This window comes from Bubalus kerabau, chromosome 2, assembly GCF_029407905.1.
Source record: "Bubalus kerabau isolate K-KA32 ecotype Philippines breed swamp buffalo chromosome 2, PCC_UOA_SB_1v2, whole genome shotgun sequence".
Taxonomy (NCBI): Eukaryota; Metazoa; Chordata; class Mammalia; order Artiodactyla; family Bovidae; genus Bubalus; species Bubalus kerabau.
The window spans coordinates 38,312,149-38,327,944 of record NC_073625.1 but is presented as its reverse complement, the minus strand read 5'-3'; the positions used below and the strand labels follow the sequence as shown (position 1 = coordinate 38,327,944).

The following is a 15,796-nucleotide window of genomic DNA, read 5'->3' as shown; positions in this document are numbered from 1 at the left end:
CCCTACCAAACTAAAACTTTCTGAAGTGGGTCTAGGTGTCTGCATCTTGAAGCAGCTTTCCCAGTTGTTTTCATGCATGATCGAGTGTCTCCTGATCAAGGTGCAGCAGATCTGAATCTATGCAGCTTCTGCTGAGGCTCCAGGAAGATGGCTTTCTGCTGATGTCTGGACCTCTAGTGAGGGGCTGGCCTAGAGACTTGGACCTGAACCCTGACTTCCTGCCTCCGTGTTCAGAGGTATGTCCATTTCCCTGCCCCACCAGCGTCTGACCTGATGAGGTTCTGAGAGTGAATGACCACAGGATTCAACTTCCTCCTCAGCCCTGAGGAGCAAAGCCTGATCTCAGCAACAAGCTCACACCTCACTGGGAGGCAAGTGTCTGTTAAGCAAACTCACAGGCGTGTCATGAGTACATTGTGAACAGAGCGGCGTGGGCTTTCCGACCCAGAGGGAGAAGGCGATTGATCGTGAGGATGGCTCCTAAAGCCTGGGAAGAGCTCACTAATGTCTAGTCACTGACGAAACCAGCCCCACTCATTGTCTCTAAATACAGACGGCTCCTCGCTCAGACCCTTTAATCTGGAGCCAAAGCATTTGTAGCTCATGTTCCCATTTAACACGGTTTTCTGGTCTAAAGTGTGCACCCACAGTCTCCCAATGCTCGTGGGAGTGTCCCACGAAAGGAGGATTCTCCGGCTTCCTGCGAAGGCCGCTCTGTGCTCAGAACAGCTCCGCACGGAGCCCTAATGAGGCGGAGGAGCGCAGACATCCGGCCCCGACGTCCCACTGGTGCCGGAGCCACGGACCGAAGTGTCCTCTCCTCTTGGCGACGAAGCCAAGCTGTCTCCTCCCTCCAGCCATGAGCACTGCTGTCCCCGTGTTCGCCATTCTCTTCTTTATGAGCCACGTTCCACCAGGTAACAACAACAAAAAAACCTTGCTGACGCCTTGGTTAGAGTAGAGTGCCTGAGACCTTGAGCGGATCCAGTGATCAGAGCAACGTCATCATCACTGCTGCCTGAGGAGAGGTCTCGTGGGAAACCTGGGAAGACCCGCAGCCTCCTGACTCAGTCGTTCCCCACAGCGACTCTCAGTTAGACGACACGAGGTCAAGGGCGTTTCAAGGGTGTTTCAAGGGCTTGAAAGAAACCCTCCTTGCTCCAGCACTGAAGGTGAATTATTTAGGCAAGTTCTACTAGCAGTTTCTAGATTTAGGTGACAAAAAATGGGGGCATTATTCTACTAAATTTTGGTCTCCAAAACTCTACTACTTGCAGCAAAAATTAGAATCCTGATACTTATATGAGAGCTATGCCAAAGCTACAGGGGCCTGGCAGGTGGATAGGTAAGGGTCTCCTTAAAAGGCTTACTCTGAGTCAGAGTGTGTGTGTGTATGTGTGTGTGTGCGCGCGCGCGCGCTCGTGTGACTCCTGAGAGACTTCTAACCCATTGCCCCTTAACACTGCTGGTCTCCTGGCTTGATGATGTCCCCGAAGGCACCCTGGGCTTCCTCTTCCTTTTCAACATCTGTTCTCCTGGAATAGAACTTAAACACAGAGATGAAGATGGCACTGTGGTGGAGTCTATCCACCTGCATGCTGTGTGGTATGCCAACACCCATCACAGGGGCAGGCGCAGATGTTTATCTCCAGGACCTGTTAATCTAAGGAGGGATGAGCGACTCACTGCTCTACGTCAACAGGAATGTCCTATCTTTTCCTGAGAATTCAAGGTCTCAGGGTTGGGAAGGAGTCTGAAGGTACACAGATGGGTGAATGTGGACAGTCCTCGTATAAGGAGCTGTAATCCCAGCCCTTTCATTCGTCTCAGATCCCTTGTGGAGTGTGGGGCAGTGGATATATTTCACAGACAGGCAAAGTGCATGTGTGTGTACACACACACATATAGAGAATGTTACTATTCTGGGAATAAGGAAAACTGCAGATGAAAACCTTGAATACACAGCCTTACTTAGTACTAATCTAATCCCATAATTTTCCTTCCAAAGCCTGCTCCAACCATCAGATTCTTTGAGGCTTTAGTGCCTTGAGCTCTCATCCCCTGGGACACTTATGCTGTCTTTATTTCAGTCATGTTTTATTTACCTCTGGCTCTCACTTACCAAACCTCTTCTTCATCCTTGGGCCAAAAATCTACTTTGAGAGCTAGTTGACTCTTCCCTGGACTGTCTAGCCACCAAGATGACTGGACCATGATATCTTAGAAGTCAAGGGCCATCGTATCTTTTTTTCCTTTGGAAGCCTGTGCCCCAGTAAGGGCCTCCCATTCAGTGGATGCATAACAAATATCAATTCATGATTATTTTGTGAACGGTAAAGAGTTAAATTCACTTTAATCCATTTGACTTTCCTTTTGAATTCAATGGACTTTTGTTGAATTGCTACAAATGCCCTACACTGATTTGAAGCTATTCAAGAGTTGGCTTTTGTGTTCTGGAATAGAAAAATCTAGAAGTGCTGGTTTTGAGACCTTTTTTAATGCCAGCAAGGAGTTTCAGAAGCTGTCTTGGGAAAGGTGCTCTTTGTTACATATGGAGACTGCTGAGATGAAGCCGCTTTCGAAAATGAGCCCCTCGTTGTGTGTGACCCATCTCCAGACTACTACTATATTAGGCCGTAAGTCAAATATGATTCAATGTTTTTAACAATCATGTGTGTTCAGCTCTTGAAAGTGAAAGTCGCTTAGTTGTGTCTGACTCTTTGTGACCCCATAGATTGTGTAGCCTGCCAGGCTCCTCTGTCCATGGAATTCTCCAGGCAAGAACACTGGGGTGGGTAGCCAGTCCCTTCTCCAGGGGATCTTCCCAACCCAGGGATCGAACCCAGTTCTCCCGCATTGCAGGCAGATTCTTTACCAGCTGAGCCAGAAGGGAAGCCCAAGAATAATGGAGTGGGTAGCCTATACCTTAAGAACTCTTAATGTTTGCAATGAACCCTGCAGCAGGTTGCAACCTGGAAGAGCAGCTCCAGGGAGAGAAGCAGTGAGTGCCCCCTCATGATGCAAGAAATGCTGACGTGGGTGCTATCTGCACATTACGTACATAGGAATATTGTTTCCTTCCCCCAGAAGGAATAATAATCTCTAATAATTTCCTTGTGTACATTATCTTTTAGATCTGTATTTCAGTTCCACTTTTGAAAGATACACAAACACAGAGAAAGACAGCTTTCTCTAAAAAGTTTTTTCAACTTTAGAAAAACGAGCAGTACAAGACTCATAACAAATAAAGACTGCCTTCTGCCATCAGTGTCAGGAGATAACAGGCAGTGAGAAAGACGGGAGGAGCTTTGATGTGTGTGAGCCCCGGAGCGAGGGCAGGGCTGCCCATGGGCAGGCTCTCCTTTCTTAGATGCACTCAATCTTGCTGGATTTTCCAAGAATGCCCCCAATACAATTTTTTTTGTGAAAGCAGATTTTTAAGGGGCTCTCCCAGGTACTCAGTGGTAAAGAATCTGTCTGCCAAACCCTGGGTTGGGAAGATCCCTTGGAGATGGAAATGGCAACCCACTCCAGTACTCTTGCCCAGGAAATCCCATTTACAGAGGAGCCTAGCAGGCTGCAGTCCATGTGGTTGCAAAGAACTGGACACAACTTAGCAACTAAACAACAAACAGATTTTTAAGAAAATCGAGTAACAACGAAAAATCCATACAAGCTTGTTTGCAGATATTCCTTCACCGCATGAAATTCAATAAAATTTAAGGAGACCAGTAAACAGTAACCATCACCCTCTTCTCTGTGCAGGCAGCTCCAGTTTCAGGGAGGTCTGTGAGCGTCCAAATGGGTCCTGCCAGGAATTCTGCCTCGACTCAGAAATTCATTCTGGGCGATGTCTGGATGGCCGCCCATGCTGCTTGCCCTTGGTGAACGTCCCTGAAGTCGACCCCACTACACCTAGAGTACGCTGAAGCTTTTTGTTTGGATGTTTTATTCTGACTCTCCTGATCTTTCACTCTTGCCTCTCTGTCTTTTGTTCCCACGGGGATTCTTAGTGAGTTCTCAATAAATAAAGAATCAAAATTTGCAAACACAGAACCTGTTCTAAGAATCCTGTGATGTATCCTCACTTGGCCATGGTTTGGTTTCCATCTTTTTATCTGGCCTGGATGAGCTCCGGTTGGGGGCAGGAACTTTTTCTCACCTCCTGTTTTCACCTGGCCCTGCAGCCCTCTGCCCTTCATCTGGGGAGACGAATCCCCTTCCACACTTGGAAAACACACCACTTCACTCCATGCAGCCTCGTGGGGTCTCCTTTCCTAACAAAAGGGTAGCTCATTGGAAATCTTCCCAGAAGTCACCAGCAAGCTGAATCATGGACAGAATGACACCCAGAAAAAAGCCAAGTTCCTGTCACACCCTTTTCACAGCCAGTGCTCTGGGTCCCCATTTTTCCACATTCTCAACAACACTTTTTCTCTTGTATTTTTTGACAATAGCCATCCTAACAGACGGAGAGGAGCCTGGCGGCTACAGTCCATGGGGTCGCAAGAGCTGGACACGACTTAGCTACTAAATTATCACTACCATCCTAACATATAGTTAGAATTTTTTTGCATATGTGACGCAAACTTTTAGGATCTACTCCCTTATCAATTTTCAATTATACACTAAAATGTTGTTAACTATACACAGCAGGCTGTCTATTAGCTCTCCAAAACTTATTTACCTTATAACTGGAGGCTTGTACACTTTGACCACCCTCACCCATTCATCCCACCCCCAACAACCATCACTATATTTGTGGTTTCTATGAGTTTGGATTTTTTTTTAATTCCACATATAAATGAGATCATATGGTATTTGTCTTTCTCTGACTTACTTCAGTTAGCATACAGTCTCAAAGTTCATCCATGAATTTCCTTCTTATTTTTTATGACCAAACAATATTCCATTCTGGGACACCTTTTCATTTATTTCTGCCTTCTTCAATTTCCTTTATTATTGTCTTATATTTTCAGTGTATAGATGGTTCCATTCTTTGGCTAAATTTGTCCTTAAGTATTTTATTGTTTTTGATGCTATCACAAATAAAATTGTTTTCTTAATTTTTCAGATAGTTCATTTTTAGCATATAGAAATGCAACTAAGTTTTGTATGTTGATTTTGTATCCTGAAACTTTAATTCATTTGTTAGTTTTAACAGTCATTTATGGAGTCTTTAGGGTTTTTTATATTTAAGATCATTTCACCCTAATCAAAACAAAGGCTATTTAGAAAAAACAAAACTACCATATGATGCAACAAATTTTCTTCTGGGTTTTTTTTGAAGGAAACAGAAACACTAACTCAAAAAGATATCTGTACTCCAATGTTCATTGCAGCATTATTCACAATAATCAAGATATGGAAAACTTAAGTGTCCATTGATAGATGAATGAATAAGGAAAATGTGATATATATTAATATATAATGAAATATTATTCAGTTATAAAAAGAAGGAATTCCTGTATTTTGTGACAACATGAATGGACCTTGATGGAATTATGCTATGTGAAATAAGTTAAATATTGTATGATCTCATTTATACATGGAATCCAAAAGAAAAAACAAACCAAAAAACAATGAACTCGTAGATAACAGAGAACAGATTGGTGGTCATTGGAATAAGGGTGTTGGAGGTGGGTAGAAAGGGTAAAATGGTCAAAAGGTACAAAGCTTCATTATTAAATAAATCCTACGGATCCAGTGTACAGCATGGTGAATATAGTTAATAATACTGTATTGCACAGTTGTCCTGCCAGGCATTCTGCCTTGACTCAGAAATTCATTCTAGGTGACGTTCAACACTTGAAAGTTGCTAAGAGACTCAGTCTTAAAGTTCTCATTACAAGCGAAAAATTTGTAACCAGGCTTTGTTGCTGTTCTGTGCCTAAGTCATGTCCAACTCTTTGTGACCCCAGGGACTGTAGTACACCAAGCTTCCCCATCTTTCACTATCTCCCAGAGCTTGCTCACCATGCTTTTTGATGGATGTTAATTAGACTTATGGTGGTGATCACTTCAAAATATATGCATATGTACACCCAAAATGAATATAATATTGTATATCAATTATATCTCAATATAAAAATCATTTCTTTTTCAGTAACAACTAAAATATGAGGACAAAAATTCAGTAAGTATATAAAAGTCCTGGATAATACTAACAACCAGTTTAATCTAATTAATATTGTTTAAAGCCTTCCCACAACAACAGTAGAATAAACACTCTAAGTGTGTTACAATAATAAGAGGAAACTGAAGAAGGCAGAAATAAATGAAAAGGTGTCCCAGAATGGAATATTGTTTGGTCATAAAAAAATAAGAAGGAAATTCATAGATGAACTTTGAGAATATTTGCTAACTGAAGTAAGTTACATCTTTGAGAGATGTAAACTGTATTCTGGGCCACAAAATAGTCTTGATAAACACAAAATTATCTAGATCATACAAAATATGCACGGTAACCTTACTAGAATTAAACCAGACATCAATATTCAGTATTTGGAAAGTTCCCATATATTTTAAAATCAAACAACTTCTAGATAAAAATGAAGAAGCATTCGACTTGAGTAAAAATAAAAATATGATATAACAAAATGTGTGGAATAAAGCTAAAGTAGCATTTTGAAATAAATTTATTGTATCCAAATGCTTATATAGTCAAAGAAGAGCATACTAAATCTAAAATAAATAAAGGAGGAGATTAATGTAAATAATAAAAGAAATTAAATAGAAAATCAATAGAAAATAGAAATGAAATCCAAAGCTGGTTCTTTGAAAAGATGAATAAAATGTATGTGTCTTACCATTCTGATCTGAGAGCGAGAGAGCACACAGATTACCAATGCCAGCCATGAAAGAAAGCACAGTAGATCCCACAGATACAAGGTGAACAACCAGACATTATTAGGCATAGCTCTACGTGCATAAATCCAACAAGATCAATGAAAATGGGTGGATTCTTTGAAAGAAACAAACTACCAAAACCTCACTTAAGCAGAAATAGATAAAAAAAAGAAGACAAAACAGACTATAGGGACAGAAAGATGTTGTCAGGGGATGGGAACAGGAGACGGACACAGAAGAATATGACGGGGATTTTGTAGGTGATAGAACTGGTCTAGGTATTGATTGTGGTGGTGGTTATACAGCTATATACACATTTGAAAACTCATAGAAATGAGCTAAATTTTACTGAATAAAATTCTATTGTGTAAGATACATCTCAATATATCTGACTTAAAAGACAACACAAATGTCAGTTCTGTTCCTGTCTTCAGCTTTTATAGCTCCCTTTGACTTCTAATAGCTTGTGGCTTCTTTTCCTCAGGCTTTAATGTCAGGATAGAATGCACTTACAAGAACCTGCTATATTCCTCCACCCAGAACACGGCCTTCCTGAGTAACCACGGCTTCCACCCCCAGAACTTTCCTGTACCTTTGAGACCTGGCACCATTATGGGAACAGGTAAAAATCTGGAGGAGTTCCAGTTATGCAGTGGGCCCTGATACTGAGTGATGGAAAAGGCCCTGTCTGGCTCTGCTCCTGATGAGTTCATATAATCCCAACTTTTACCTGGGTTCATTCAAAGTCAGCTGCCATCTGATAACCCTACAGCCAAACCTTTGCCCTAAGGAGTGGTCCAAAAGTAGAAGAAAAACAACCCTGCCTGAGGATTTAGATACTATAAATCAGACCTCTCACCTGGAGATGCTTTTCTCCCCAGCACATAGTTGCCAATGTCTAGAGATACCTTCAGTTGTGACAACCAGAAAGATGCTACCAGCATCTATTAATAGTAGCCAAGATGCTACCAGCCAAGGATGCTACTAGACATCTTACAATGACAGAAATGACCTTCAAGACAAAGAATTATCTGACCCAAAATATCAACAGTGCTGAGGTTGAAAAACTCTGCTACAGGCTTTGACACAATGATAAGAACCAGAAACCAGAAGGGGGTAAATATCTTGCCTCAAGAGCATGTTGTAGCCTCCCTACAAAAGCCCTAAATAGGTACGAGGCACCCACCTACTCCCATAACTATCCTTCAGAATGGTGAGCCTTTAATTCATGGACAGGCAGCATAGGAAAGTGATTCTTAGATACTCCAGCATAACTGATAGCATTTTTCATTCTTACATATTGCTTCTCTCTTGTTTTTGCTTCTAAGTCTTTTTCAGGGTCTAACTACCTTCTGGCCCAATTATCATCAGATCCCATTGCCAGAATGAACCATCACCAGTTCAATATCCCTTCCTGTATTTCACTCTGGACCATAGCTTCCCTAAGTGACTTAAACTCTAAGAAATGCATAATGAGTTTACAACATAATCACTTGAAACATCTGCATGTTGAAAAAAAAAATCTGACTGCTCGAACTTTCTAACATTGCATCCATTGTGGCGTCACTTCCCCAGAGTCTCTTGGTTCCAGTTGCCCTCTTTGACACTATGCTTCCCAGTAACTCAGGGACCAGGAAGGTGCAGATCGCATTTCCCAGACCCCTTTGCTGATTCACTTCAAGGATGGACTCTCCAGGGAGAGTTGGAGCTTGGAGAAGGGGGATGGACTTCCTCACTTTTGTTCCTGTCACTGTTGCTATAGCAACGATGGCTTGCATCCAGGAGCAACAGTGGCCTCCTGGGTCCACATTCTCATGGCATTACAGAACCCATCTCACAATGTCCTCAAACAGGTGTCTGCAACAGCTAGTCGATGCCCCTTTCATAGACCTGAGGACTGACTCTGAAAGGTATCCCGTCAGGTCTGCAGAGGCACCGGCATGGCTGGGCTGCGTGCCCCCTCCTCCGAGGCCTGAGGACCACAGGCGTCCTCCCCTGGCTCCTGGCTTCCTCCATTTTGTTGTCTCACCGAGGGGTGATATCCACTGCCTGCAGTTGCTTCTGGGTTCCCTCGGCATTCTCTCTGAACAAATCCTGATGTAAGTCCCCTCTGTAAACCAAAGCACTATTCTGTTCTAATTGGCTGGATCCTGACTGACAGAACTGCTACCTCTATTGTTTTTCCTGCTGCTGTTACTGATACTATTGCTGTATCATCCTAGAAATCTAGGTAACAGGTCTAGTTGCCTGCTAAGTCTCTTCAGTCATGCCCAACTCTTTGCAACCCTATGGACTGTAGCCCACCAGGCTGCCCTGTCCATGGGGTTCTCTGGGTCTAGTTACTTCACAATAAATGGACCAAAGGTAATGCAGACAACATTTTCTCACTGACAATTGGTACATCAAATAGATGAAAAATACATTAAGACAGTAGAGTGGGCTTCCCTGCTGGCTCAGTGGTAAAGGATCTGCCTGCCAATGCAGGAGACATGGGTTCAATCCCTGATCCAGGAAGATCCCATATGCTGCAGAGCAACTAAGCTGGTGCACCACAATTATTGAGCCTGTGCTCTAGAGCCTGGGAGCCAAAACTGCTGAGTCCACTTGCCGCAATTGCTGAAGCCTGAGCACACTAGAGCCCGTGCACCTCCAAAATTAGAGAAGCCACTGCAATGAGAAGCCTGCGCATTGCAACTAGAGAGTAGTCCCTGTTTGCCACAACTAGAGAAAAGCCCGCACAGCAACGAAGACTCAGCACAGCCAAAAATAAATAAAAATGAAAAAAGACTGCAAAGCAACTAAAACAGCAATTTTAAAGGCAAAATGTGCAAACACTTTCAATTCTAGATATTATAAATGTGAAACAGAACTCAATTTCTATTTTCCATGTGACATAAAGAGGAACTGACCATGTCTTCACCAGCTGACTGCTAAAAGTCATCAATCCCCTGCTGGGAGGGTCTCCCCATAAGGGAACACAGCAGACAGCTCGGATATCCTGAATCTGGGAAACCCATGGCATCAGTTTCTGCTTTCTCATCTGTTGAGTTTCCACCACACCATGTACTTTTTCCGTGGAGATTTCCTGTGAAAAACTGAGTTAACTCTCTTTTGGATAGGCTCTACTAATCATGGAAAAACCGCAGGCCCAGGGGACACCATAAAAGGCCATGACCTGCCTGCCCAGCGATCACCAGCTGAAGCCATGCTGACGCTCCTTCCCTCCAACTGCTGTTCCCCCCTGAGGCTCCACCTGCTGCTCTCTGTGCTCTTCTTCTTGACCCTCTTATCCCCAGGTAAGGTGGTGGCTGATTACCTGGGTCCACAGTTCAGAAAGCTGTTGGGAAGGTCAGACAAGACCCTGGAATCAGTCTTACAGATTCACAAACCTAATAAGATGACAACAGGGGAGGACGGTAGAGAGAACATTCCTTCGCCATTAGCCGAATGCTGGATGGCGTCACATTCGGCTTTATCCTTACTCTGTAGCTTGGGATGTCTAGGTGAGGCACAGTGACCCATTAGTAGGCAGGTAGATTGGAAAGGATTGGATTCCATCAGTATCTATCATTATATCTATTCAGTAGGTCAGAAACAGATGGACAGAGACCTATCGACAGGATTTAGTGCAGAGGGTGCGTCCTGGGGAACTCTGTCCTGTAGGTTTGCCTCCTGAAGGAACTGACAAATCAGCATAATAATAAGCACAGCTCTCATTATGGGAGAGGTGTAGCCATGATTATAGAAGTAGGATGAACATTTTTAAAATCTGAAATAGACATCTTTGCAAAGTGAAAGAAGCACTTATCACTGTATCAGAACTAAGGCATAACCCAGACCTGTCTCATTTAAACTGGCCACTGGGCCACGCTACGTAAATGGCACGGACCCAGAAGAGGGTTTCAGAAAGAGAATTAGAGTCCCTAGGGAGGGATTTCTGAGAAGATCAAGCGCTGGTCCACCTTTTAGGAAGGGCTTCTTATGTGAAGTAGCATTGCACAGAGTAGGTACCTCAACACCCACTCCAGTGTTCTTGCCTGGAGAATCCCAGGGACAGGGAAGCCTGGTGGGCTGTTGTCTCTGGGGTCTCACAGAGTCGGACACGACTGAAGCGACTTAGCAGCAGCAGCAGCAGCAGCAGCAGGTACCTCAACATAAATCTGGAGGCAATTAGGAGGATAACAGAGTTTGGAATACTAGTGCATGTGTGATGTGGGAAGAAAATGATTGGGCTGGGAAATGGAGACAGTCACATGAAATGTGAGACTCTGTGACCTTAAATCCTTAGGGCAAAGAATAAATATAAGACCTTTGAGAGGTGCCCGAAAGACTGTAAGACAAACCATCCACGCTGCTATCTCTCTGGCCTCATTCCCCCTCCTTTGTCCTTACACCTTTGGATTTTAGTTAATTGGCTTTCTTTGAGAACCCAGATCACTGAGGGGCTCTTAAAAATAGGATCTATAAATTCCCGTGGCTCAGATCGTAAAGAATCCACCTGCAATGTGGGAGACCTAGGTTTGATCCCTGGGTTGGGAAGATCCCCTGGAGGAGGGCATGACAACCCACTCCAGTGTTCTTGCCTGGAGAATCCCACGGACAGAAGTACCTGGCTGGCTACAGGCCATGGGGTCGCAAAGAGTCAGACACGACTGAGTGACTAAGCACGCACACATTAATTACTCAGCTTGCTTTCTTTGTCAAGGCAAGAATATATTTATTTGCTCATATGGGTGATTCCCATACCTTTAGTCTGTGAAGGTCCAAATATATTATTTTTCCATTAACTTGTACTCACAGTATCATACCTTCCTGGTCTTCTTTCATAATAAATTTGTTGCTTGTACTCAGTTTGCCATGTTCCTACAGTCTCAGTTGAGAATGTGTTACTGCAGCCATCCAAAGCTACTGCTCTAAACCTCTCCTTCTTTATCTCAGTTCCTGGATTCCAGTCTTAACCAAACAGCAATGTGCAAAACCCAAGAGTCAGTCCCTGCGTTCAGACTGGTGATCACAGCTTTGACCTTCCAGGAAACCCTCCACCTACCCGGTTGACCAATACAGAGGGCCCACTGCTCAAGTTTCAGTTCACAGACTTTTTTCCTTAAAGAAGGAAGTATTTTAGGAAATCGACCTATCATTTTCAAGAATAGAAATATTTCAAAGATATTCTTCAGGGTCCGTTTATTTCTACAATAGCAGTCACTTGAAGCACTGAACCTATAATCTTGGCCAGAGTTTAAATCTTTCTTGCAACCTGATCGTGTTTGGTTTGTGTCTTTCAGTTATTCCTCAGTTTCTGATGCATTGCTGATACCCTGTGATTTCTGGTACCCCTACAGATTCTGTCAAAATGTTACTTATATCATTCCCATGGCAGTGGGGGAGATATTGAAGGAAGGGTTCAAGTAATCATTGACTTTCCTTCTTATGACTTATGGCATGGCTCAAAACTTTCAGAGCTATAGTCATATAGTATTGACTGGACATTCTTCTCTTTATGATTTTCATGGGATTGAGGCTAGTATTTTACTATGAAACATTATCTGCAGACAAACTTTAACTTGGTTAAGGCAAAACTCTTCCTATTTAAAAAATAATGTTTATCAGATGTCAATGTTGATTTTCTTTTCCATTCTTCCCTTCATATACATATTTAAGTTACTTGATCAAGTGGGAATATTGTCTATGTAACTCTGTTACAGTAAACAGGAACATCACCACCAAAGTTTAATCAGAAAATACTGACTTATCATCCTTATCTAGGAATGGCTTTGACAGGCAAGCATAAAACAATTAACACAATGATACTAAAAACTATCTTATTTAATAGACTCCATCCAATATTAAATGGACCTTGCATTATTTCTTGAGTGGTAAAATCTTGACACTATGAAAATTCTCAAGACACGGGTGAGTCCAACTGAAGCTGTTAACTGTCTGTTTCCTAACTCCAGCTCTAGGTAGATTTTCCACTAGAAAGCCAGTTTATTTAGTTCTGCCACTAGAAAGCTACTTAGTAAATTAACTTTCCTACTGTATAAGTCACCAGAAGGAAATAATGGTTTGGACACAATGACCAATTTTCAGCTTTATAATACCCTTTACTTTTTAAAGATATAATTGAAAGGATCATTTAGCATGTCCAGAAATTTAAATTTCCTCTGATACACTCCATGATGAAAATTTCTTTGTCCCTTGACTTAGGTAGATCATATCTAACTTGGAAAGAAAAAAATAAATTCTACTTTCTGAGCTGATTGAAACATGAAGAGATTGAGAGGTTTTCTATTAGTTTAGAATGAACCGGTACCACATCTGAGTGGGCTTCCCAGGTGGTGCTAGTGGTAAGGAACCTGCCAGCCAATGCAGGAGATGTAAGAAAGACTGGTTTAATCCCTGGGTCAGGAAGATCCCCTGGAAAAGGGAGTGGCAACCCACTCCAGTATTCTTGCCTGAAGAATCCCATGGACAGAGGAGCCTGGCCCTCCTGTAGAGTCACAAAGATCAGACATAACTGAAGTGACTTAGCACATGGCACATCTGAGTATCCACAGAGTTGTTTTTCCTGAAACCTCTCCCATCCCTTATTTAAATGGACTGGAGGAAATAGGAGGTGAAAATGCCAAATATTTTAAAAGAAGCATAAGCACAGAGAAGCTGATAGAAGAAAACTGCAATGTTAACTATATGGGTCTGCAAGCTTCCTATGACCTACAACCCCAGAATGATCTTGATCCAGTTTAATCAAAGTCATCTCATTTCTTATCAAACTTATTTTTTCCCAATATGTTCCATCCACATAGGTCTTTCTGTTCTTCAAATAAACTAAGCAAAGGACCTCGCTCCTTACACACCTATCATACCCTCATGCGGATAACTACTTGTCTGTTTCATTTTCATCATTCACATCTCAGTTCAAATGCTATATCCTGAGAAAGCCTTTCTTGGTCCATTTTATCAACTCCATCCTCCAGACTATATCTGGCGTATTATTGTATTCTAACCACTTAACCCTTTGTGAAATTATCTCGTCATTCTGTTTTTGTATGGTAAACTTTTTCTCACTGAATATAAGCTGCTGTGAGAATAAGCAACATTTCTGCCATTTCTACTGTTCTATTGCTAGTACAAAGAAAAATGCCTAGTGAATAGAAGACACAGCAAATACTGGTTGAAGATCCGTATAAAGGAGTAAAATAATAAGGACATTGTGTATTTAAAACATACATTTTATCCATCCCTTTGTTGTTTCACTTCAACATTTACCAAAGTTATTTTTGAAGCTTAAATATATCAGGAGAGGAGGGGAGTTTGTCAGTATTTTGGCTCTTGGGTAAAAAGGAGATAGTGAATATGATAGAGCAATTGGATGGACCCTTTGTCCAGTTTCTTTCCTCCATGTAGAAATGCTCATGCTAGATCTCATCTAATCTAACACCTAGATTTACAGGTTTATATTCCCTTCACGGGATAATGACTTTAATGACTCTTCTTCTGTAGTAAGAAGTGGTATGGGTTCTGCACGAAACCACTGTCTCAATCTGGAAGGCATTTGCAGAAGAGACACCTGCAGAACAACAGAGGACATAATTGCCTACTGCCAAAGAAGGTGGAAGTGCTGTCGCTCGTGGTGGATCCTCATTCCAGTTCCAACGCCCGCTATCTATTCAGATTATGTAGAACCCGTTAAGCCTAGGATAAAATGAAACGTGGAAAAGCATCAAAAATGAAACATGCTTGTGTCTAAAAATCTTAGAATATACACATTGAACACTGCTGGCTTTATTATCAACTTCTATCATCCCTTGTCAATAAAAATAAATAACCATATATTGATTTCAAATCAACCCGAATACTGCTTCTTTGAAACTCATTTCAATCCAAAAAAATCTTCTTTGAAAGTAAGAAAGATTGAGATTGACATACATACACAACAGTGTGTAAAATAGCCAGTGGAAAGTTATTATAAAGCACAGGAAGCTCTACTGGGTGCTCTGCTATAACCTAGATGGGCAGGATGGGGGTCGGGGGAGGGAGGTCGAAGAAGGAGGGAATGTATGTATACATATAGCTGATTCGCTTCATTGTACCACAGAAACACAACATTGTAAAGCAATTATACTCCAAACAAAGCATAATAAGAAAAAGTAAAGTCTATTTACGTAACAAGTTTTCAAAAAAAATTATCTTAGATAAAAAACCAACAGGTTGCAAAAATGAAGATATCATTATATATGCAACATAACTAAATAGACACACAGAGAGTTCAAAGGAAATTAAAAGCCAAATATAGAGGAAATCTAGAAACTATCTGGGAGTGGAAGAGATATAAATAGGAAAACGAGAGAAAGCTGGAACGAGGCAAGAGAAAATAATTCGGGGTGATAGCATAGGATTGTAACGGCATGGCAGATAACTAGAAAGAGATGAAACCAAAAAGGAGGGAACGAAAAGTTGAAGACCAACAGAAATAAGTATACTAACGCATAAAATCTCAATTAACAACCCCCCCAAAAGATATTTATGTCCTACTGCAATGAGGAAATATTGTGATCATATAGAGATTCTCAATTATTTTACTCCTCTATGCAAATAATTTGCTTTTCTAGAACCTAAACATTTTACTGTAGAAAACATAGTAACCACTCTCAGGGTATGCTGTCAATACCCCTTTTAAATAGACTTCAGATGTGTCAAACTTCTGACTACAACTTCATCTTCCTTCCTAGACTCATCAGGTCTCCCTTTCCTTGCATTCCCTTAGGACTTGAGTCCAACCACATACCTCAAAGTTATTCTTAGAAGGAGTCAGTTTTCAGTCATGTGGAAAACTTTGATGATTAAGGAAGTGTGGTTTGGTAAGTGAAGACTCCCCTTCTCTCATCCTATAATGCAGTATTTACAAAATCAACTAGTGTTTGACATGGGAGATAAGAATACTCAG

General features: G+C 41.8%; 1 protein-coding gene across 1 annotated transcript; it reads left to right on the top strand.

Annotated features, from left to right (window-relative positions):
- The first annotated feature begins 7,351 nt into the window (after nucleotides 1-7,351).
- LOC129643226 (beta-defensin 109-like) lies at nucleotides 7,352-14,558 on the top strand. The gene is made up of 3 exons (XM_055567480.1): nucleotides 7,352-7,471; nucleotides 9,969-10,145; nucleotides 14,353-14,558. Exons 1-3 carry the CDS (start codon nucleotides 7,462-7,464, stop codon nucleotides 14,556-14,558), a joined length of 393 nt encoding a protein of 130 aa, XP_055423455.1. The 5' UTR covers nucleotides 7,352-7,461.
- Nucleotides 14,559-15,796: the final 1,238 nt, after the last annotated feature.

Bases quoted from the DNA above. Each gene is read 5' to 3' on its own strand.
- LOC129643226 (XM_055567480.1), top strand. The intron at 10,146-14,352 runs GTAAGGTGGTGG...CTTCTTCTGTAG, and splicing joins CTTGACCCTCTTATCCCCAG to TAAGAAGTGGTATGGGTTCT.